This window comes from Brachyhypopomus gauderio, chromosome 15 (genome assembly GCF_052324685.1).
Source record: "Brachyhypopomus gauderio isolate BG-103 chromosome 15, BGAUD_0.2, whole genome shotgun sequence".
Classification (NCBI taxonomy): domain Eukaryota; kingdom Metazoa; phylum Chordata; class Actinopteri; order Gymnotiformes; family Hypopomidae; genus Brachyhypopomus; species Brachyhypopomus gauderio.
The window spans coordinates 4,391,405-4,415,919 of NC_135225.1; the positions used below are offsets into that span (position 1 = coordinate 4,391,405).

The window sequence follows — 24,515 nt, forward strand, 5'->3', positions numbered from 1 at the left end:
CCTGGTGACTGGCGCTGGCCCGGGAGTTTGGCTGTTCCCTCTGCCAGCATCTGGAAACCATCAGTATAAACAATGGAGGCCTCGGAGCCTGAGCCCCACAGCCGCCTCCCACGAGACTCCCGCGAGACTCCAGTCCACACAGAACACCAAACCCACCAGATACAACACGCTCAATTACCCTACAGAGAAGAGCAAGGCGAGGGAAGGGGAAAAAAACACAACTCAACTTTCCCCTAATCTGTGTTTAGCTTGGCCAGGATAGAGAGGAGATTGATTTACAGATATGCTTAAACACACACATCAAATTTGGCCTCTCTTAAGAGTCCAGCCTCCTATCTCATGTTTACTTTGAGAATTAGTTGTAGGAGTCCTGATTAGGGATCTTATTATTCAATTGAAGTTCACTTTGTGTGATTCAAGCTAATGTAAACATGTGAAACATCACTTTAAATCACCACACAAATATATTAGAAAGAAGGTCACTTGACTGGTACTATCCATTTAACATCAAGTTATAATTCTAAATCACTACTGATTTCTGAATTTCCATGTCTCCTCTCAATAGTAAAAATCATAATTCCACGAATGTGTAGAATCCTATGTTTGCTTATTTGCTTTACCATGTCAAAGACTGTAACCTGTGGGAGCCAACATTTCCTGGATTCCAGACTAATATAGCAGGTATAAACGTATGCGCAGTTACGGGTACAGGAAAAGAGGGCCCACAGGCCCGGCACTCACAGAGCTAACCGCTACACCCAGAATGAGAAGCTCTCTTTATGCCAATGAGAGCCACAGATTATTCACCTGTTTATTTATGCTGATTTATTTATACACTCGGTTGGTCACGTCTCTCTGGTCTCCTCTCCCAAACGAGAGATGTCCAAATTTTGCCTGACACAAATATATACTGTAGGTTCTCTTTGGGAAGCTGTGGTTGGACAAAGGCTCAACATGACTGCTTATTCTGTCCATGACCAGCTGCTGTCTCTGACGCGTAACTGCTGAGATAAGCGTTCTTATCTTGTCCAGTGTTGGCTAAATATAAGCTTTAGCATTATACGGTCACTGCTTAAAGATTCAACACTCTATCCAAAAGAAGCATGTCATGGTAGGTAGTCTGTCTTTTTGTGCCATTTTGTTAACAATAAACAATGATTTTGGAGAAGGAACACAGTAAATGTCCTATATATATATATTAGTGGTGGGACTTTAACGCGTTAATTTCGATTAATTAATTACAGGAAAATTAACGCACTAAAAAAATTAACGCATTTTAACGCATTTAACGGACGAGACACTTTTGCACCGTGGAATGTTTCTCAGTGCACGAGTTCCAGACATACAGATTATATGGACGCACAATAAGATCATGATGGATATGACTGAAGAGGCTACGCTGGTGGATGGGAAATTTAAATATAAACTTCCAGATGGAAGTAGGCTACAAACAAAAATAGTGTTATTTACACTTTATGTAGGAAGGAGTTCGCTTATCACAGGAGCACTTCCACCCTTCGTTACCACCTCAACGCAAAACATGTTGCGGCTAAAGCTGGGCGTACACTGTGCGATATTTTAAATCGTGTACTCAGCTCCAGCTCAAACTACGACTAAATCGCAGGGAGAGTCGGCTCGTGGAGCTGCTTCAACAGTGCGATACTCTCACGAGGAGCGATTTGAATTTCAAACATGTTTGATATTCTTGCGACGCTGCGATTTCTGATCGGGAATTGGTCGTGAGGTGTGAATCGCTCCTCGTTTACCTGTGTAAACTATACGATGCACGACACGCGATTGAGCCGAAACGAGTGAAAAATCGGCTGAAAATGGGCCAAAAATCGCACAGTGTACGCCCAGCTTAACGCGCAGGTCAGTAATGATAACTTAGCTGCTAAATGTATTCCTAGTACGATAGGGTGACCAATTACGTAATTCACATCCTGTGAGGAAATGTCCTGGTTTTTAAATTACCTTCATTGGACCATTAAGACTGGATTAAACTTTCGCGAGTGGCCGTAGCGCGCGACTCCGCACGCGTTTATACATGACGCGTCACATTATTTGTGTTGTCCGCTCTCAGTGGTCGAAGTTAAAGACGTACAAGAAGCGCTGCACATTGCGTCAACTGATGCAAGTTACGAACTACCGTCCAGGGGTGAGTTTCCCAAAACGTTCTTAGCGCCAAGTACTTCTTAACCTCGTACGTAAGAATGAGGTAACGAAGTACTTGGCGCTAAGAACGTTTTGGGAAACTCACCCCACAAAGACAATGTCGAAGAAAATCCAGCAGCTGTATGATGAGGAATAGGAAGTAAAACAGGTTATTGTGAAGAGCGACACAAATGTGGCTCTGACTGGGGATCACTGGACCTCTGTTAGCAACAAGAATTATCTTGGTGTGACAGCTCATATAGATGATGAATCTATAGATGATGAAGATCCAGTCATTTGCTTTGAGCATGCAGAAGACCACTTCTAGGCACTATGGAGATGCCTGTGGCAGAAGCCTGGGAAATTAAAGAAATTGCTAAAATGCTATTAAAAAACATCTTCTGATTTACTTCAATTCTTCCAATATCCTGAGCAAAACTCCCAAAATTAAACAACATTTTTGATCAGAATTTCCAATGTGCTGAACTGTTTTCTGCACACTACACATATATTGGTCTGTGTAGTAGACTGGTGGAAAAATAAACAAGATGTTGAAGTTTATGATTATGTTCATTGATTCATTCATCATTCAAACTTAAATTAATATTTCTCATGTTAAATACTGAAATGCGATTAAAATGCGATTAATTTCGATTAATTAATTACAAAGCTTCCGATTAATTCGATTAATTTTTTTGATCGCGTCCCACCCCTAATATATATATATATATATATATATATATATATATATATATATATATATATATATATATATATATATATATATATATGGAGCCAGGTTAGTGCACCGGGCTGAGCCAAGTACATCCTGAACACAGTAAAAGGTTGTTAACCTGCAAACTAACAAGGAGATAATGGTTAGCTATAGGGGGAAAAAATCTCACTCTAAATATGACACTTACACTAACATACATGTGGATTGTTCGGGGCACCTCGATGACACAGAGATTCTGTCAATACCAAAAAGTGTACTTATGAAATGTTGTCAAAAGAATGAGAATAATGAAGCTATAAACCAGAACTACTCTCCAACCTTTACATACTCACAACAATACTTTATAGTATACTAAACACTGACCTGAGTATTAATGCATGCAATGGAGACTAACTAACATAGCATACAATAAATCAGTTCTTGGAAACTAGCAGTTTTCTGATTTATATGCAATAAAAATACATTCAGATGCAGTAACAAATGGAGAAGTGATTACGATACCGCATAATTTACTCAGTCCCCCCTGGGCCCAGTTTTGCAGGGAAAAACTAAAAGGGACAGGGGATTAACAAGACTCTGGTCCAAGTTATATATATTATGTTAAGTGGACATACCACATCTATTAAAACTGAAGGGTCAGTTTGCACAATTCAAAACACAGGTCACAGGAAGTCTGTGCTTAGAGCTAAAATGTATTTTCTCTCAACACCAATATCTGACTCCTCCTATATGCTATTGCATTTATTTGCCTAATCATGCAATAATATGTCTAAGGTAAAGAGTGAACCCAGTGAAGCCAGTTCCACAAAGTAGTGCTAAATTCACCGCCAGGCACTCAAGTCAGTAAGCATTTATCATTCGACTCCTGCGTCTAAGGTGACAAGCGAATAGCTGGCAAACCACTGATATTTTTCAAGAGGCCTTACCAAATATAAATGTCATCTGTGGGCCTGTAAACACTGTGCTAAAACATGGGCACTAACAGAGCTGCTCTCTGGTATCACTGAGATTTCGGCTCAGATGTAATGCGTGCGTGTCTCTGTGTCTGTCCAGGATGTCACTAGAGTAAACTGAACCCCAGGAGTTCTTACGTCCAAGAAGGCACATCAATCCACCATTCAAACACTCATAGTCACCGTGCAGTCAGAAAACATACCATGACACCACATTCTAGCTCGGGGGCTGTTCCTGTGTGGTTACACTTTTATGGCCCTTTATTTTAGCCCAGGCAGAAAGCAGGAAGCACCTACACTAAAGCCACATATAAAGTACCTTATGACCAATTCGTTTTTCAGTATCAGATGATAAAACCAGACATGAATGATCAGCCAGACCAGTTTTAATTTACTTCTCATATGAAAATCATCTGAAATTTGAAGTAAACTACTGGTTGGAATGGATTAGACGGAGACACAAGTCTACTTATTATTTGAGTCATTTTTCCTGTGTTTGTCATTTTGCAGACCAGCATTACTTTGACATGCAGTTGATGGTGATAAACAAGTCACTGGTACAGACAGTAGTGACACCAGTTTCAAGTCACTGGTACAGACAGTAGTGACACCAGTGCCAAGCGTACACTGTGTTCATTTAATGCTTGTACTGCTGACAAAGGGACTTTTGATTAAAAAAAATATTAAGGTTTTTTTCTTTTTTATCCCCCCTAAAGCAAAACATTTCTTATCTTGCTGAAAATGAACACTGACAGTAAGAAGCACAACTAGCGGCAGCATCAGTCTTTCACGTGAGGTCAGTCTTTCACGTGAGGCCAGTCTTTCACGTAAGGTCAGTCTTTCACGTGAGGTTAGTCTTGCATGTGAGGCCAGTCTTTCATGTGAGGTCAGTCTTTCACGTGAGGCCAGTCTTGCACGTGAGGTCAGTCTTTCACGTGAGGCCAGTCTTTCACGTGAGGCCAGTCTTTCACGTGAGGCCAGTCTTTCACGTGAGGTCAGTCTTGCTGCCATTTCCACTATCTGCTCTATGTGAGCACAGCAAGTATAGTCCCCTTCCTGAACCATAGGAGGGAAGAGACTGATCTTTGGCTGATTCTCTGCGTGTGCTTTATTTGACATTTCTCAGATTTGACAGGTCCAAACAGTCACACTTTTGGTGAACCCTTAGAGGAGAGGAATGTTCGAGTGAAGTAAACACTCAATTCGTGACGGACTCGTGCGAGGAATACACACTTACTGCTGTTTAGTCTCTTCTCAGACACAGGGCCATCTTATTCAACGTCCGCTCTTCCTGGCCTTTACCGGAAAAACAGTCACCCACATAACATGCGATTGGCTGCTCTGAGCTAACACAACTGATCCAGTGAAAGGAATTTTAAGTGCACTTCCTTACTGCTGAGTCATGTCAGTCAGGACTGGACACAAATAAAGGCTGACAGAGTTTAGAAGATGAAAAGGTTATGTGAATCTCTCTTGAGTTCAAACATAAGACTGCTAACACAGCCTGGGTTCTTTAACGACACTGTCCTTGGTCGAACTGATCAGTCTTAGAGGAAAAACAAGAACATACTCTGATATTCCGGCAGTGACAAAATAACAAAAAAATGACACAAAACAAAATATACTTCACAACACAATGTGTGTCATGAACGCCATGAGAAACAACTTTATATCTGTACTGCTGGAAATATTCTTAGTCCAACTGCCAGCGACTAATGAAACGTTTTTATGAAGTAATTGTTCAAAGTAGATAATGTTGTTTCACATATGGGTTCTGAGAAACCTGGACTTGAACAAAATACCTGCCAAACTCATAAGCCAATAAATAAATAGCAATACACAAAGATCATAAGCAAACTAAATATCAGTCTGAGGTCCTAAAGCCTGGGTTTGACTTAATTTAATTACACTATTATTACTATTATGTTATTAATATATCTAAATTTGAGTTGAAGGGTTCAGATTGGTGTTATGCAGTGTGGGTGGGGGCATATTTATGAATGGACACATTGTGTTCCTCCATTTCTAAGGTGATGGCTTTCCTTTGGCTTGGTGTATAGAAAAATGTTTTCAGTGCATCAGGTTTCACTGGAAAAATGTTGGGAAAATGTGGCATCAGCACTAGCTGGCACGGCTAAGCATCTTGAACAGATAAAGCTGAACTGACATTTTCAGTAGACATAACTGATCGGATTCCCAAGGTACCTCGGGAGCTTGTTACAGGAAAGCAAACGCTCTCCTTCATAACTGACAGCGCATTACATGGGCAATGCACTGCAACGCACGGCAACAGCAATAATGCAGCTGACGTCACGCCAACCACACGCGTAGCGATGGCCCAGGTAAGAGGTCCTTCTGCCACGTACCGAACACTTCCGTTATCGGTGCGGCTCTGCCGATGGCGTCGTGTGCCAGCTCCGTAACTGCCGAGCTGTTTTTCCGTCATTTCGTAACCTCTGTGTGCAAATCAGGCGGGCTGGGGGCGGAGCTTTTCATTCGTCATTCCCCGAGTTCACAATCCTGGATCAGGCCCTACTCACCCTAACGTCTCGTACAGCTGCACAACGGCGTTAGGTTACCCGGGCGATGAGTGACATGAGCAGGTTGACTGCCTTGTGGGGGAAAAAAAGAAAGAAAAAAGCTTTCCATTTTATCGGAGAACACACTCCGTAAAGAAATTATGCACAGATTTATCACGTATTTGCTTTTTTTCTTTGTTGTTCAGACAGGATAAGCTGTTTTACAATGGTAACTCCCTATTTGAAGGTCCAGTGGGTGATAAAACTGTAAGTCAGGTAAGTTATTCTTTTTTAAAGTCAACAATGACTATTTTTTTTTACAGTGCATGCATTTGTTATCAGATGGCTCTTCCACTGTAGAGCCAAGACTACAAAGGTTTTATGAAATATTTTGTTTTACATGTTTTACATTTTACGCAGGTTCGTTCGCTGGTTCTGATGCTATACCCATTTCCTACTTGTCTGGCCATGTGAGGTGGAGGTAATGAGTGATGTATTTGATGGTACACAGCCATGAAGATGCACCTTTCACTGCACTGGGATGGACTTGAGCTGCAGGATAAACTGTCATGTCAAGAGGGAAAAGCCTTCTGTTATATCTCTAGCCTTACAGATAAGCCCTATTTGTTTACATTTCAGACTCACTGTCCTCAGATAGCCTTACCAATGCATCTCTGTCTCCTTTGCATGGTCTTGATTTCTCTCTGAGCACACACACACACACACACACACACACACACACACACACACACACACACACACACACACACACACACACACACACACACACACATCATAGGACATGCATGGGGCTGGGAATCTGAGGAAGTAAGTCTGAGTTAGAGTGGAGGGAAGATCTCAGACAGTACAAACATTCCCATAGTGCCCCTCCCCCACTCACCCTCCCCAGGCCACGCCCCCCAGTGGCCTAACAGCAGCTAACAGGACTCAACAGGACTCAGCACAGCCTTCAGTTCCATAACAAGAGCTTCTCTTGATCCCATGCACTGCACCCGGGTCATGTCTCTGTTTTGATAAACTCAAGCACGTCTGCTTGAAATTGAAAATAATTTCAAACCATCTCAGTTTCAGAGATTATTAATACTTAACCGCATTTAGTTTTTCATTCATGGAGTTAGCTCATCATAACGGATAGACCCATGTTTTCCTAACACTTCAGATTAAAGCTGTCAATAACTGTAGATGGAGGTGGTGCCACTGATTCCCCCCAAACCAGCATAAGTTCCTGCTTTTTCTTGATGCTTGCTGATGAACGCCTTCTACGTTGTCCTAAAAAAAAGGCAGTGATTGTAGCGTCATTAAAAGAAACCGATGTGATCTTCGCAGTGCTGTAGTCAGCATCCCACAGGGTGAACAATATGGGCTGACTTCCTGACCTCTACGTCTGGGGAATCCTAAAGGCAAACAATGGGATCCTTAATTAACAGTGGCCATTGGCAGCGGCCCTAGGCTCTTCCCATCAGGATCGAGTGAGGCCTGCACACAAAGCCTGCTGTGTTGTGCCTCTGACACCCCACACTGTGCCCGAGAGACACTGCTCTGTAGCACGATCGCCACTGTCCCAGCCACAAGTGACATTGCCTTTCAGCAGAGACCGAGAACGGCCTTGCCTCCCTCATCCATAGGTCAAATATGAGTGACAGCCTCTTATTGTGTGAATGTTTTAATTCTTTCTTTCTTTTTTTTACTGTGAAGTACTGTATGGAACAGACTGCAAAGACTGAGTAATGTGCATGTGACATGGGTCAAAGTCATATCGTAGTCATTTTCTTGTTTGACATCAGATTTTTTAAGGTTTGTAAGGCTTGAATACCTAATATCTAAAGCTGAAATCCATACAGGACAGAGAACAATACTTAAATCATTTAAAACTCATTCTAGTAAAGGAATAATTAATATTAGAAAACAAACCCAAATTTGTTGTGCACTAAACATGTTCATCGTTCAGATTAATATGAAAGATCTAATAAAAATCTTATGTCAGTTTCATTAAAAGATTATATAACATTGTCTGGGATGGGATCCTCTTATGCTGTTTGTTTTCTTTAATTAATTTTTGGGCCCATAAGACCTTCTAAAAAATAAAAAGTTAATGGAAAAATAATTTACAAATAGGTTTAATAAATGATTGCACTAAAATCACAGAAGGAATTGAGACCTCAGAAAACAAACCCTCTCTGGCCCTCTGTCCAACGCAAACAGACCCTCTGTAGCACATCGGCAGTTGCCTTGTGAATCCTGATGTAGGCACATTTTAAAGCAATTTTCTAACTGAGAAAGCCATTCTGACACAAATTTGTTAGGCCCTCCTAAATCCAAATCATACTCTCTTTTACGCGAACTCCATGCCTTCGAAGACAGACAGAGATGGGAGAAAGACTCAGAGTTTTTATAGGTTGTTTGCCATATCTCTACATTTGCAGAGTCATTAAAGCTCATTGTGGTGGTCCTGTTGGTATTGTTACATAAAGGATACATGCCAAGCACAGGGCAGAGACAAAGGAAAGCACAGTGATTGCAGGACCAACACGACCCAGAGGAAGAACTGTATATCTGTACAGAACACAAACCATCTGGCAGGAAGCCCTCACCTCATTTTCTTTTAACTTTGATTTCCTTTTGAAGGAAGCGTTCACTGTGTGCTCTCTTGGACACTTGCTTATCTTCAGACTCTTTCCAAACCCTGTATATTTCTGTCTATTTGTTTCAGGAGCTATACATTCTTTTAACTACTTAATTATGCAAAAAGCTAAACTACCTTTTTAGTTGCATCTTAACGGTGATTGCTCCAAATGATTATATCTTACCCTAAATCTGTAAAAACAGAACTGGGACTTTCAAGATTAAACTAAGGGCCTAATATATAATGTGCTGAGGTGTATGCTACTAGCCCAAAACATTTTTATGATTTTATGATGTTTGAATGTTCCTATTTTGTAGAATGAAGTCAGTTTATAGGGTAGACAGACAGGCAGTGAGGAAGACACAGCAGCTGGCCTGAACGTCTAGGAATGCAAACAGATGATTTACTATGTCAAGTTACGCTCAAATTCACAGCACGTTTATTGCAATAGTAATAGTCATGTGGCTGTCAAACAAAACAAAGCATGCACATTTTTATTTGCATATTAAATGACAACAGCTATTGTTTATAATGATCAAGTGGGTAAGTAGAGTGGTACTGGATGTAATCAGAAAACCTCATAACATACAGTAAGGATACAGTGAGAATACAGTACCAATGCAAAATTCAGTTATTATTCTGAGGTGCCCATGACAGAATGGGCTGAGCACAGACTATGGGGACTAATTGTTTTCCAACTGTGGTAAAGAGTCATCTGTGATGTAACATGCTGTAAAACCAAATTGGAACTAAATTACATGGATATATGTATATTTGAGGATTTAGTCCCAGCATCAAGGTACAACAGGGATTTGACTATTACAACTGTGTTTACGCAATTATCTCAGCAAGAGTCTGGAGAGAAGGTGACCGCCTCCTCAAAGATTTGTGATTGCCTCTTACATCAGAGTGTTTTGCTTTCACAGATGGCTCTAGTCGTAATGGAAGTTTCTTTCAAACAAAGACTTTCTTCTCAAAGAAAATTACACTGGCGCAGGGCTGATATTTGCCATTTCAATATGTTTGTTACATAATGCACACATTCTTGCCAACAGCAACAACAAACCATTAGGACTTTTTCACCTTGACCAAGGCCATGCAAACAGCCAGGACAAAAGACAAGCAAGTTGAAAGTCTGTTAGCTTCGGCCCTAATGAGCTTGTCACATAACCGTGATAAATGGATCAGCTGCAACGACGCTCCCTGAGAAGAGTGAGAGCGGCTACATTCGCCATTTGGTGCAAACGCCTGCTCGACCTGCCACATTTGATCAGCGGACCGGCGAGAAGCACTGAGGGGAAGCGAGACACTTTTTGCGATAGGGCACCGTACAAAGGACTCGATTAAGGCGTCAAGGAAGAAAAAGGCTTTGAGCCAATTGAGCTGCCTCTGCCTATCGTTAGCACCATAAAAACAAAATATAAATTAACCCGGAGTAGCTGAAATCACTCAAGACGTTAGCATTCGGTTAACATTTAATGATCTCAGTAGTCATTCAGTAGATGAAGATGTTTTGAGTCTTCAAGAAAAAAGGGGAAATTATGGATACGAAAATCATGTTCAACATGAAACACCCAAGCCTGTTCATCATGAAATTTTATCATCATTAAAACCAGAAGATATATTTCTATGCACTATATATTAGGACTAGAACAGTCCAAAGGTTGTAAAGTGGTGTACTGCTGCTAATAACACAGACCACATTTTCTGATATTTGGATAGATTCACGGCTATCAAGGGTCTTGGAGTGAGCCCATTATATCCCACTGCTACAACCAAAAAACCTCTAACTGAAACACCTACTCAAAAACAGCAAATTGCAGCTGAAGAATTCAAGAGGGAATGAAGTTGGAAACATGGCTATATATACACATTCCATTGCCATGATTACAATTTGAACAAAAGATGCATTATCTCGAAGGAATAAAGAGACCTCTGTATAAAATCAATGGCATTCATGTGTTTTTGATCAACATAAAAGAATCATCATACTGCCCTTCAAAGTTACCAGGCTTTCAGATTTAGTTGAATCCATCTGTTTCAACTTGTTTCAAAAATCATTTCCTTTATTGCTGACTACTGATCATGTTACAGACCTTTCTGGGATGGTTTAAGTGGTAAGATCTTATAGAGAAGAACTTGAGCCAAATGTGCATGGCATATAAATAGCACAGAACATCAAAAGAGAAGAAGAGACTCTGATTATGACTAGGACTCTGTTCTGGGCTTCAACCGCTAGGCAGTATTAGATTCCTAAAAAGAGACCCACTTATGTTGATGTGTCTGAAAAAAAAATGACTTGACCGTGAATGACTTGTAGTGTCACTCTGCGTATGGCACCCAAAACCAGGCATCGGTGTTAGGGATGCGTCGCAGGGTTCGTGAGTCGTGACTCACAGGCTGAGGTCACTGTCATGGAACTTTCATTCCAGTGCACTCATTTTCCATGAGGAAATCCCACCACACGCCATAATGCACCTAAGCACATATCCGATTTCGAAGTAAAACTTCACCAGATCACCATGCTGGGTCCAAAGCTCAGCAGCAGGGATGTTGGTAAGCAGCTTTAGGTGGAAAGAGACCTGTTCACATCCGAGCTCTAGCTGGCCTTAGTCCAAACAGAACTGAAAAACAGCTGCCCAATTAATTTAATTCCTCTAACTAGCCTTTGCTTGTGAATTTGCCTGCCATGGCAAACACCATTTCCACTCAGTGACACATGAGCCGGTGAGCATGGCCTGTGGCCTTCCGCCTGCTCCGTAATCAGCGGGGAGACACGGCCGACCCACACGCTTCCTGCCCAGGGCACTCTGCTTCTACCGAGCCATGACTTTGGCTGGGCCATGGCCTGCGTCTCTCTGGCCACCCGGGCCTCCCCCCTCCTGCAGGAAGGGCAGAGTGTTTGGAAACTCAGTCCAGGCACAGCTCGCGTGTGGCGACGGTGAGCATGGGTGCGTCAGCAGAAAGCAGGAGAATGTGGCTCTCACAGCTGGCTGGGGATCACAGGCTGCACTGTGCCCTCTGATGTCACGTTCACCCTGTTTGTGTTGGCAGAAAAGTGTAGACCTCTGGACATGACTAACCCGTAAGTAGGGACCATCTTATCTGGGAATTTTATTTCCTCTGAGCCTGGGAGGAAACACTGAGATTTGCCCAGATGCAGCGTTGTGCAACGATCAGTTCTGGGAATATCCATGAACTCATTTGTACTATATCTTTGACAGAGTCAAAAGAGTGAGTAAGTGTTTGTGTGGCTATAATAAATGCTAAGTAAATCACAGAGACTTAAAACACCAGGGGAAGCTGGATGGCTAAAGCTTTTGAAATGAGTAGGCGTGGCCACTGTCTGTGGACCGGGTCTGCTTGTGTTTCCACTGGCATTTACATGAGTGCCTTAAATTTAAAACAGGACAGATGTGACTGATATACACTACAGTCCAGCTAAAAACCTTTTACCTACACACACACAGACACACATTTTGTACCCGTATGAATGTCAAGGAAGTTAAGCACAAAGTGCAGTTAGTAACGCTCCCACAAGTTAGTACAAGTTAGTATCTTAGTTACTCTCCAACGCTGCGCAAAATTCAATTCTCAGCTGATGAAACAGCACTGCATATATTTGCAAACAGCTGTGCTAAATCACTTAAATATCATGGTACTGTCGTGGTGGTGATCAATATTAATCTCTATAATCCACAACTGTACAACTATTGTACAGTTTACTCCGGGTTCCGAGATGTTTGAATATAAAAACAGCTTTTCCATCAAGACCTTTTACAGACTACAAACATTGTTACCAACTGCAAGTTCGTTTCACTACACAATAGTGAAAATGTCAGTGACACAGAGCCATGCACAAATAGCTGGAGGTATTCTATCACGAGACAGGTCTTTTAGCAGCCTGCAGGGAACCCTCATCAGTTTTCATAAAGGGAGGCCTGCCATTTTAATCCCACATCTGGTATGCATTTCCATCCCATGCAGCTCTGACTCAAGTCTGGATCGTAGCGAGTACCTCACCCTCTCTTTGTGTCCAAAGACTATAAAACACTAACAGCTTGAAAGTAAAGATGACATTGTCTGCTTTTAAAAATCTTCAAAAGACACTGCTTACATACACACATACACGCACACACACACACACACACACACACACACACACACACACACACACACACACACACACACACACACACACACACACTTCAGCAACTCAGCAGTAATTAATGTTGGAACAGGCCTATGAGAGAGGCACACTTTAAAATGAATGCTTTAAGATTCTGTAGGCTTCACTGATAGCAAAAACCGAAGACCGGAGGCAAGTGTATGAGTGGTGAGTAGTGTCCATGGTCTCAAGAAGTGTTCACTGGTTTTATCATCTTCACATAAACATTGATATTAAATTGCACATTTTAACTGGTGAATACAATTTTCTCAGGTCACAATCACATTGTGTCATAAACATGATGCAGATTGGTGTACAACTCATATGTAAAATCTCCAATGGAAAAAAAAAATCACAGTACAATTATGCGTGTTTATGCATGTGAAACAAATCAACAAGGAACTTATTGGCCTGTAGAAAGCATGGAATACTCCAAGACTTCTGCAGGGCTATGAAGTGAAGGACAATAATTTGTCTAATTAACTTCATATGCATGACTCATAAACACAATGCATGCTGGTATATTGGGGTGGTATGGGTCTTACCTGAGGGCAGTCTTTGATGTAGTGACCCTTATTGAAGCAGAGATGGCACAGGTAGTTGGGGGGTGGTCTCTTGCTGGGCTTGCGTGGCTCAGAGGACAAGGAGAGGTCGGAAAAGTGGTCCGTTAGAGAGTTCAAGCCATCCACTATGTTGTTTAGAGAGCCATATGGGGAAACGCTTTTGTATAAGCCATTACTCAAGGCCTGCACAGTAAGAGACAAAAAAAGAGACACATGCACAAATTTCAAACTTGAGATTTAATGACTCATTGGGTGATTCTCATGAAATCAGACATATGAGGTGGCATTAAGGATTGTGATGAACAGGTAAATCCTATCAATTTGGGAAACACTGGTTCATAAACATCTCATCATAGGCTATATTGGAAGTGATTAAAAGAAGACATTGTAATATTTTAAATTATATATTTTTTATAATTTAGTGTGAAATTCTCAGTACCGCAACGCGTCCATTGCTGAATCTCGGCTCTTCAACTATACGATTTTTATATTTAAAATAAACAAATAATAAAAAACTTAAATGTATCTCATAAAGCAAGTTGTTACAGTCAATAAAAATGTATTACTTGGGATTCATTGGTAAAAGAAAAGAAAATATTTAGAAAAAGAACTTTGGTCACAGCCAATGTTCTCAGCCTCCGCAACAATTTTCAAGCACCATTTAAGACCACAAGGAACAGAAAAAAACCAGCCATTTTGAGGAGGGGAACACCTTTTACTGTAACACCCAAGATGACTACCAAGTAAGCCCTTCATTTTATACCTCTCCAGATAAATGTTAAAAACTTGGTTGTCAGCAAGCATACACAACTTTTTGTTTCTCATTACCGAAACAGCAAGTTTTCTATGTTTAAATTTTTTTATTTTTGTTGAGTTTTGGGAATTTTAAAGGTTTTTGAAGTCTAAATACAAAAAGCTAACAAAAGTTTAGCTAGGCATCATAGTGGCCCCACAGAGATCAAAGAAGGTTAAGGTCACTCATACTCCGCAACAGCCTTCTCATACACCGCAACAATTTAAGGCCTGTTGCGGTGGAGAGATTCACTATTGCGGTAATGAGAAATGAATGTTTTAAGTAATATATATATATATATATATATATATATATATAATATTGTTTCACAAAAAAGCCTTTATTTACTTCTATATATATATAACTTATCTATTACTTATAAGATGCAATGTCAGGGTTGCCAACTTTTCAAGATCACTTGGAGTGAGATTTGAACCTGGAGGGGTGTAGGTGGCGAGTGTAAATTGTTAAGGGGGGGGGGGGGGGGGGGTATTATATCGCCGTATTATATCGCAGAGCGTGTAAAGACAGTCAAATGCGTGTGTCTCATGCTCAATGCGTGAGAGTTGGCAACCCTGCAATGTTATTTCCTTCCAGAAAAGAATCTATTCATTATAAAACTGCACTCGCAAAAACTAGGCTGGCTAAGTTCAAAGAGAAAATCTACAACAATCCTGAGCTACTTGAGGAGTACAGACGGAAAGAGAGAGAGAGGTTCGGTGACGGGGAGATAATAGGAAAACACACACACAGGTGGAGACAACTGTGAAAGACAGGCGTGTACATGAGGCTGAGGCAGATGTGCGCTCACACATGCACACATATAATGAACTCCAAGGCTTTTGAGGGGACGGTGTGGACAAACACTGGTCAGTGGCCCGGGGCTTTGTCCACGTTTTTCCCAGCACATGTCCCCTCAATTTTAACTGCACCATATTTAACTGGTCCAGCCATTTGCCCCACGGAGGGTGTGTTAGTTTGGATGAATGTGTGTCTTTGTCCTTGTCTCTTTTTGTATAGGTAGATGAATGAGAATGAGTGTTGGGGGGGGGGGGGGGGGTGTACATGTATGGATGTACATGTGCGTGTAGGTGTATATATGTGTGAGGGTCTATATATGAGGGTGTGTGTGTGTATGTGTGTGTATCTGGTTGTGTGTATGTGAATATATAATGAGGGTGTATATAAGGGGGTGTGTATATGTATGTAAGGGTGTATATATGGGGGTGAATGTAAATGAGTTTGAGTGTATGAGTGAGGACGGCTGGTTCTGGGTTGGGGCTTGTCATGCCCGGTCCTCTCCCGGCTGCTCCCATGTGGTTACTTCTCCCACCCAGATGGGGGACGCCTTGGGGTTTCGGGGCCTGGCTTGGTGCTCCGGTGTGGCGGTTGGCCCGCTCCCCTGGGCGGTTGTGGTCCGGGGCGGCTCGGGGCTCCTCGGTGGGAGGGGGGCCCTGCTGGGTGATGGGTGGCTCTCGGGGGCGTGTGGCGCTGGGGCCTTGCTACTGGCCCATGGTGGGGAGGGGGGCATCCTGGGAGGGGGGGGGGAGGCTCTGTTTCCTCTGCTTCCCTTGGACCTGCGCTCCTTGGTTGGGGGGTTGCTCTCCGGGGTCTCCCCCTTCCATCCCAGTGTGCGGGACATGCGGGGGTCACTGGGAAGTGTGGCCCTGGAACTCCACTGCTCCTGGAAGGGCCGCGGGTGGGTGGGATTCCCGGGTCTTTCTCTGCCTGCCTCTGGTCTCTGGAGGAATGTTGTCGCAGCTCTCTACCCTCGCTATTAAGTGCATTCCGTACATTTATCCTATGTTGCACTAACAAACACACACACTCACACATACACATACATCACAGTCATTTGTGCTATATGTCTTGGGTATACTTTCTGCTCTTCTTTGCAGTGGTCATTTGAGCTGGTTGTTTTGTTATTTTGCCTACCCTTCTGTCTTTTCCCTATTTATTTTCTCTCCCCCTCTTTTCTCTTCTCCTCTTTTCTATATTCTATCTTCTTATGGTCCACCTAACCCCAATTATTGTTATCACTATTGCACTGTATTATACAGAATTGTTGTCATTTGATCTGTACATAAAAACAAAGTTGTCCTCCAAAGATGGGGGGTGGAGGTGGGACACAAAAAAAAAACTTACTAAGAATTTTCAATAGCAAATGCCACATTTTGTTCAATATTACTACTACATACAAAACTCTCATTACCGAAACATTGACTCTCTTTTCCGAAACACCATTCTCTTTACCGCAACACACATTTATTTACTCATTATTTTACTGTTATAAAACAAATTCTAGTTTATAATGGTATTTGGATGAATTGTATTTCTTCATACGTCATTTGTACTAAATAAGTAATTATACATGTAATTTTTCAGTTAAATATCCTGAAAAGACAGGACATGAATCGTGAAATCTGTTGATTTGTAATGAGACAAATCATAAAATTGAAAAAAATGGGAAATTTATAAACATAATATTTTCTGGGTTATATACACATATTAGCACAACTGTTAATAATATCTATTTAAAAAGTTACAAATGTGTCACTTTTAAACCATATCTGTTCTGCGTTATCATGTTGCGGTACTGAGAATTTGTGTGCTCTGACTGACTAAAATGGTGCAAAATATACAAAAAATAATAATAATAATTAAAAAAAAAAAGTGTTTCTAAGAAGTTCAAACCCTAATCTTGCATAACAAAAAGAAATTTTGTATTCAAATGCCTTTTGAATTTTTTCAAGTGTGAACCGTTTTAAATCTGGTTTTCATGAGAATCACCCCATTGGTTATGTTGCACCACAATGCACGTTGCATTGTATTGCTTTTAAATGACTGAAAGATTTCTGACGGTATAGGAAAAATCATCTCACTTATTTTTATGTCAACATACACATGGAATAAAGTAAGTATGTAAAGTAAGCAAACATTTAGATAACACAATCCGACACAAACTGGGCCCAGTACTCGAATCTGCTCAACAGTATTGTTCTCAGAGTTGTGACTTCATTAGAAGGTGAGTGTGTGTTGTACCAAAGCACACAGAGGTTGGCTCAATGCACTGGATTGTAACCATGCTGGATAATAACCACACTGGGCTAGATCATAAGCATGGTGATCTCAGGAAAGGCATGTTCAAGTGAAGACAATGCTTGAATGATGTCTTCCTCTAAGGAAGGATATGTGGGAATGGGCATGTTACTCTTGATGTCTAATGCTGCATAGCAGCGGAGTTCTGATGACTGCAGCGCAATTATTACCTATACAAGACATTAAACAGACTTGTCATATCAACCAACCTATTGTCAGCTCAGTGCTGAGAATGCACCAAACCCCAAATACTACTACAGTTCTACACCTCACAATACCATAAACTGAAGAAATTCCATCTCCTGACATATATAAAACCTAAATGTATATATTGCCTTACATATAAAAACTAAAAATCCTCTTAAAGTTGGAAACAAGACAATTAAACAAATTTGTTACCAAGAACACAAATACCAAAGGTGTTATTCTCCCGTTACGCACAAGTACACACACGTTACATAAAGCAAGCATTATTTCTACAAATCTATATAGGCTCTATACCTTATTCTAATCATAACTCAGCAAACAGACATGTTTAAATTGTCATATAGGATAGAAGGTGCCGAAGTACGAGGGTTAGGGTAGATGGCCATCACACACTAATAGAGGACATCTCTCCTCTCACTCAGCAGGACTGTCTCGCAGGAGTTTATTCCTGCCCTGCAGTTCTCTTCTTCCACTCACACAAGGATAGACACACACTCACAGATGTGTCCACGCGCAAACACACACACACACGCACACACACATGTGTTCACTCACTTAAATGCACACAAACACATGCACATAACACAGACATATGCGTAAACACATGAGTGTGCACACACAAATGTATGCAGCTGTTGTCACTACAAGGCCTTTGATTAGGAGTGTACTTCCTCAGGGTAGAGGTGGTACACTGCACACTTCTGGGAGTGCTTTACAGTGCCCACAAATGGTACTAAGCATTGCTAGCACATCTCTAACTCACATTTATTGTGGATAAAGACGTCTAAAGCTCAACAAAAGTCATTTGAGCCATTTATACAGCACATGCAATGTAAATTGGTACTGACACCACAAACATGTAGAAAGGCCAATGTATGATCAAGGAGTTTATAGTCTTCGCAGTTTACAGCTGTACTTTTTTTTTTACAATATTTATAATAGTCTCATATGATGAGAAATTAAAGTGAAGGCCCTTTCACTACTACAAAACACAATAAATAAAAAAACAACTTTTAAATTATTTTTTATTCTTTTTTTCTTTCTGTCTTAGCTGTTGTAAATTATTATTTAGAAGAAAAAACATCATAACAAAAACACCATGCACAAGGTTTACACGTAGTCTTGGACTAAACTGTATATTCATGGATGATTCATCATTAAAAGTCCCTTTTCATTCTAGGTTGAGGATTCATCTGTGTTGTGGTTTGGATCTTCTAAATCTGCAGCCAAATACTGCTGTCATGAGTGCAGTCGTATTTAATGTAGTTTACTCTGAGCGTATCACACTTCGATATTTATTTGTGTTAAGCAGCCCTATTCTGTACTGCCAAAGCAGGTTACCACACCCATCTTCATCCGTAAACCTAAATTAATTTAAAATACATTACATCAGCACATCATTAAGATTGTGCAAATACAGACAAGCACAATGAAACAAACAAATAAAAATACTGCATGATTTGAAAGAATGCCTACAAACTTATAAGCGTTATATGATCATGGTTGCTCTCTAACGGGTCATAACCTTGTTAGTGAGTTAGTACATTATTACTTATAACACAAACTGAAACGTATAACCTGTCAGTCATTTGAGGATTTCATAAATCTCCACATATCTGATTGCTATTTGCCTAAAGAAGATTACTTTACTACCCACATGAGCAAATTCAATTCATTGTCCCATAAGTAGCAGCATTCAATTCATAAGCGGGGCACACAAATGTGAACAGGCCTTACATAATCAGGACATATTAGGAAGTTGGTCTACATTGAAGCAATTTCGTGTTATTAATCGTTTTGAGCGTTCAGGGGCATCTCAACCAGTCTTACACGGTTATGTCCACATTTCTCTTTTGATTATCAATTACTTTTGATGACTTTTAAAACACCGCACCACTAGTCAGTAGAAGAAATGACGAACAAAGTAACTTTTTGTAGATAATGTATATAAGGAGAGGTGATCCTACCTCATTTCGCTGAAGCTGAAAGAAGTTGTTGAGATAGTTGGAATTGAGAGAAGAGCTCAGCTCAGCTGCGGGAGTCTTGCTGTAGTTCAGGTCCGGGTGGGAAGAATTGGGTTCGGGTCGGAAGGCATCGAAAGCACTCGTCTGATGGGTGTCTTGTAAAGAGAGATAAACCCAGTTTAGAAGCTGTGCCGGCTGGTACACGGAGGTACTACTGTCTATGGCAGACAACAAGCTCATCTTTTGCGGATAACTTTCTCCCCCTCAGTCACTTTTAGACAAGTCTCAACTTCGAGGACTTGTTCTAAATTTACTGAATGCGCCGTCCGTTCTTTCACGACCCCCAGAAGTGAAAGAACTCGCTCTTCTTCCCGCACGAACCCTATTCCTCTCCTGGGATCCCCGTCCCAGGTTTACGACTGCGCGAAAATGATTCCTCTAACATGTCATTACAAAAAGTTTTTGTCCGCGGCCCGTCTGTCCGCGGCCCGTTATCTCTATTTGCACTGCTACAGTAACGACCTCATTGAATATTCTGTTGGTGAAAGCATACGTCACCTTCTACCAGAACCAATCACCGCGCAGCTCAATATTATGTACATATATATTAGAAGAACTCGTTTATTATTGGCTACCATCTAACATTTATTATAATATTCATATAGGCTGCTCGCAAGCCATGTCAACAGAGAATCTAGAATATACCAAACGCAACCTACTCTAAATAATGTGAGACACTCACATTTGAAATAAGGCACACAAAACATAGTTTTATAAGTGTTTAGATGTTAGCTTCACAAGCCGAAAGCTAGGCGAAGAAGTATATTGGTTAAATTCTTTTGATTTTTTTTCGGCCTATTTTATTTCGAGATATACAAGTAAAGATCTTTCTGCTCTTACACTGGTAGCTAAAATACAACAAACAAAACTTCCAATAATCTTATTTCCCCAAATCAAAGTAATCACTAGATTATATTAACTTTTGTTTTGGACTCTCAACGCTGTGTAGTTTCACATATTCCACTAAACAGGAAGAAAGGCCGATGTAAAACAAATGGCTCTGTTTGTTTAGCTAGAGGTGAGATTCGTGAGCAGTACCCAACCAGTTCCTGAGTAAATATCCATGACCAACTTTTTCTTTAACCTTCATAAACACAAGCTACACAAATACGTTCTTAAATGAATTTGGATTAACATTCTTTGTTTTGAAGTTGACCTTATTTAAAAAAACATAAAAATAAACTTTGTGAAGATTGGTGGCTTAGAATACATATGAGGTAACTGTTCTTTTAGCTAATTTTAGCATTTGATGAAGTAATTTCTTAGTTGATTCAGTTTGAGTTCACCAGCACAGTTAAACATGGCCACCAAAGGTCAGAAAACAAATAAACAACATAGCACATCTAATTACAAACATGACAATGTTTTGAGCTAGTCCTAAGAGATTTGCCAAGCAATTTCTGGAAGAAACAGTGAAACTTTAAAAGGGGGTTAAAGGAAAATGAATTCAATTATATAACTTTTCCATATAGCATATCACGGAGGTCTGGCCAGTGGTATAATGCTCGAAGGTAAAATATAAACAAGTGTCCATCAGGTATTAGGAAATTTGTCTTATTCAACTGCATACATAAACATGCTTCACAGAGCACTCAAGAGCCTATTGCTCCATCTTGTGGCAAAGAAGAAAAGTGCCCTTTTTGATTGAGCTCATGAATGAACATAAACAACGTAACTACAACAGTGCTGACAGATATTAAAAATCAGAAATATACATAAAAATGTTAGAACATTATATATATAATGTTTATAGATGTTTAAAAGTTTCACTTTAGAGATAAGAAATCAACAGGTATTAAATAAATACTTCGGAATGACTTTCAAGTGGAAATAACACACCTCTGAACTAAATTAACAGAATCAAAGCATGTTGTTTATTGAAATGTTAAGGTAGACATAAACGTATAGGCATCTGTTACAAATTTAGTTACGTACATCCATACTTATATAATTTAAGAGACATTTCCTTGTGGAATAAAATAGCTTATATGTACTAGCAATTGAATTATTTTTTGCAAAGGTGTACTGTAATATGTTGAGAAACACGCAAGTATGGATTCTCATCTGCCACAGATACTTTGTAGATATAGTGTTAGACAAAAGTGTACACATTTTGAGTTAGCAAATTAAGACCTTTCAGTCAGGTCAGTTTTGACCAAGCAGTAACACTGACACACTGAAAATCTCAAAGCGACAGCGGCCAATGTAAGTAGTTATGTGTTGAGAGCGTGTCAGCAGTGGCCCTGTAGCCAGACACTGGCAACCAATGAAGGGCATAAATCTTACTCTGTTAAATCTCACTTCATTTGACAGAAAAAAAAATTTCATTAGTTTTTGGCACAGAAAATAGTATTTTAAATAATAATACAAGAGGACTCCTGTTTAGAAAACAGCTTTAACTGCAGTGTTGAGTTTAGCTCTCTCCTGTCCTACAGGCATCCGAGATCATGAAAAGAAGAGTGCGGTGTTGGGGGGGGGGGGGGGGGGGGGGAGACTTAGTTTATGGAAAACATGGATGCAAAATAAGTTCAGTGGTTTCATAGAAGCTACATATATGACACCTCTTCTACAAGACCCAACATATTAGGGACAGTTCCTTAAACAGCTTTGTATTAAAACACATAAAAAGTGTAGCTTTAATGGTGTCTGTTAAGTGATCATAGTTAAGGCAGTTAGGTAAGCATCATTAGTGCTGTTCATATTCTCATTAAAACAAACAGCTGATGTGCTTTGTGCTTAGCTTGATGAATGTTTGGATAAAAATAAGATACAATTTCAGCAAATACTCTGCAAACGTTCTAAAAGACATTGTTGCACTTAAAACTAAAAAGAAAAAAAAAATTCCATGCCATTCATATACCAACATTTTAGATATAAAATCCTAGGTCAAGGTTGTTCTAAAATGTTTTATGCAGTATAAAGCACCACAATTACCTCAGCCATCAAATCTATGATGAATGTTCTTTCATGTGTAATCTATAACTATAAACATAACCGTAAGACTTTCCACAGACATCACACTGAAAAGGTTTTTCTTTTGAATGGGTCCTTTTGTGCTTGTTTAGTATATAAATACGTTTGAAGCTCTTCCCACACTCTGTGCATGCATATGGCCTCTCTCCAGTGTGATCACGCTGGTGCACTTTTAAGTCATACTTGTCAAAAAACCTCTTGTCACACTGGTCACAAGGAAAGGCCTTCTCCCCAGCATGTCTACGCTGGTGGATCTTCAGATAAGCAGGCTTGGCAAACATCATGCCACACTGATCACAAGAGTATGGCCTCTTTCTCTTGTGCACCTTCATGTGATCGGTGAGCAGGTCAGATCGTTTGAACTCTTTCCCACAAGTTTCACACCTCAACATTTCTCCTCCATGCATGCGGGAGTGCATTCTGAATGACGTTGCCTTCCCCTGGCTCTTATATTTCTGGGACATCTTCCTCTTGCCTGTGGATGTAATGTCCACGTTCCTACCAAGCTTTACTTTAGATGAATTGACTCTTTTTTTCAAAGGTTTATGCAGATATTCATTTGAGTTTTCTTTCCATGCTATGTCACACTCATCTTCCATTTCAACTGGAGGAATTAGCCCTGCTGGTGATCCCTCTTCACAGTTGTCGTTCATTTTGCTGACTAAGGTTAGGTCATCAAGTTGTTCCTTTTTAATGAGTAAACCGATTTCAATAGACTCTTTCTTAAACTCATTGAATCTAGGACCATGAAAAGTCTCTGCTTGACTTGCATGAGATGGTAAGGTGCCTTCTACATCATATTCCTGTTTAATTTGAGTAGGGAAGACCGACAAGGTTTTTCGCAGTCTCAACACACAGTCCTTTTCAGCGTTCATGCTTTGAACATCCAGGAGTGTTGAAGCTGCATGTAACAAACCGAGAGCCTGCATATTAATTATTGCATCCGATAGTGAGAATCGCGAATTATTTTAGGTTCATTTAACTTAGGTTCAGTGAAGATAGAGAGCATTTTCCATAACCATGAAGATGGTGCATCTTTAGTGCATGTTTTGTTCTCATCTCATCTCCTCTGGCTTCCTTAGTCGTGTAAAGACCAAAAAAAAAAAAACAACCTCGCAGGTGATTCCACAGCCAGACGTATTTTAAATCCCTGGCAAAGAAGAACACTTGGCTTAAGGGTGGCATAAAATGTGCAAGCTGTGCAAAAGCTCTTCAACCAATAAAAGCACCCCGTTTTAATAAAAAATATTACTCTTTTGTCAACAAGTTAAAAGCAAAATAGGGAAACAACTACGAGGCTAGCTGTTTTTGAAAGTCCATTAATTAGTTGGTTATATTCGCCTTTAAATGCTACAACTTTAAAATACTTAAAAAATACTCACCATGAATTTAAGCTCTAAACAGAATAATATAGCAGGGAACATTACAGTAACTTCCTGTTTATAATTTAGTAGGCGAACCCTTCTCCCCGAGCGGTTAATAAGTCACATCGCCATCTACCGTTGTGGAGGCGATTGTGTTTCTACGTCTTCTACAAGCGCCTACACCCCATGTGTAAAATGCATCTCATAATCAAACCTTGTTTTTAATTAAAACGAAGCTCGTTATCAGATTTCGAAGACAATAGCCACTATAGTAATATATTCAGTAAGTTATTTAAAGAAGACATAAACCAGTGAATT

General features: G+C 40.3%; 1 protein-coding gene and 1 long non-coding RNA gene across 2 annotated transcripts in view; both read right to left on the reverse strand.

Moving 5' to 3' along the window:
• Window positions 1-20,310, reverse strand: part of zcchc24 (zinc finger, CCHC domain containing 24) — a 34,009-nt gene extending 13,699 nt beyond the window's left edge. The window contains exons 1-2 of the mRNA XM_076975157.1: window positions 19,804-20,310; window positions 13,720-13,920 (exon numbers count right to left, since the gene is read on the reverse strand). Coding sequence (XP_076831272.1) covers window positions 13,720-13,920; window positions 19,804-20,040 — 438 coding nt within the window. The 5' untranslated portion in view covers window positions 20,041-20,310. The remainder of the gene's footprint in view (window positions 1-13,719; window positions 13,921-19,803) is intronic.
• Window positions 20,311-22,207: 1,897 nt separating this feature from the next.
• On the reverse strand, window positions 22,208-24,352 carry LOC143476954 (uncharacterized). Its single transcript, XR_013121432.1, has 2 exons — window positions 24,216-24,352; window positions 22,208-23,983 (listed from the first exon to the last, which is right to left on the reverse strand). It is a non-coding gene; the product is annotated as an uncharacterized LOC143476954 (long non-coding RNA).
• Window positions 24,353-24,515: the final 163 nt, after the last annotated feature.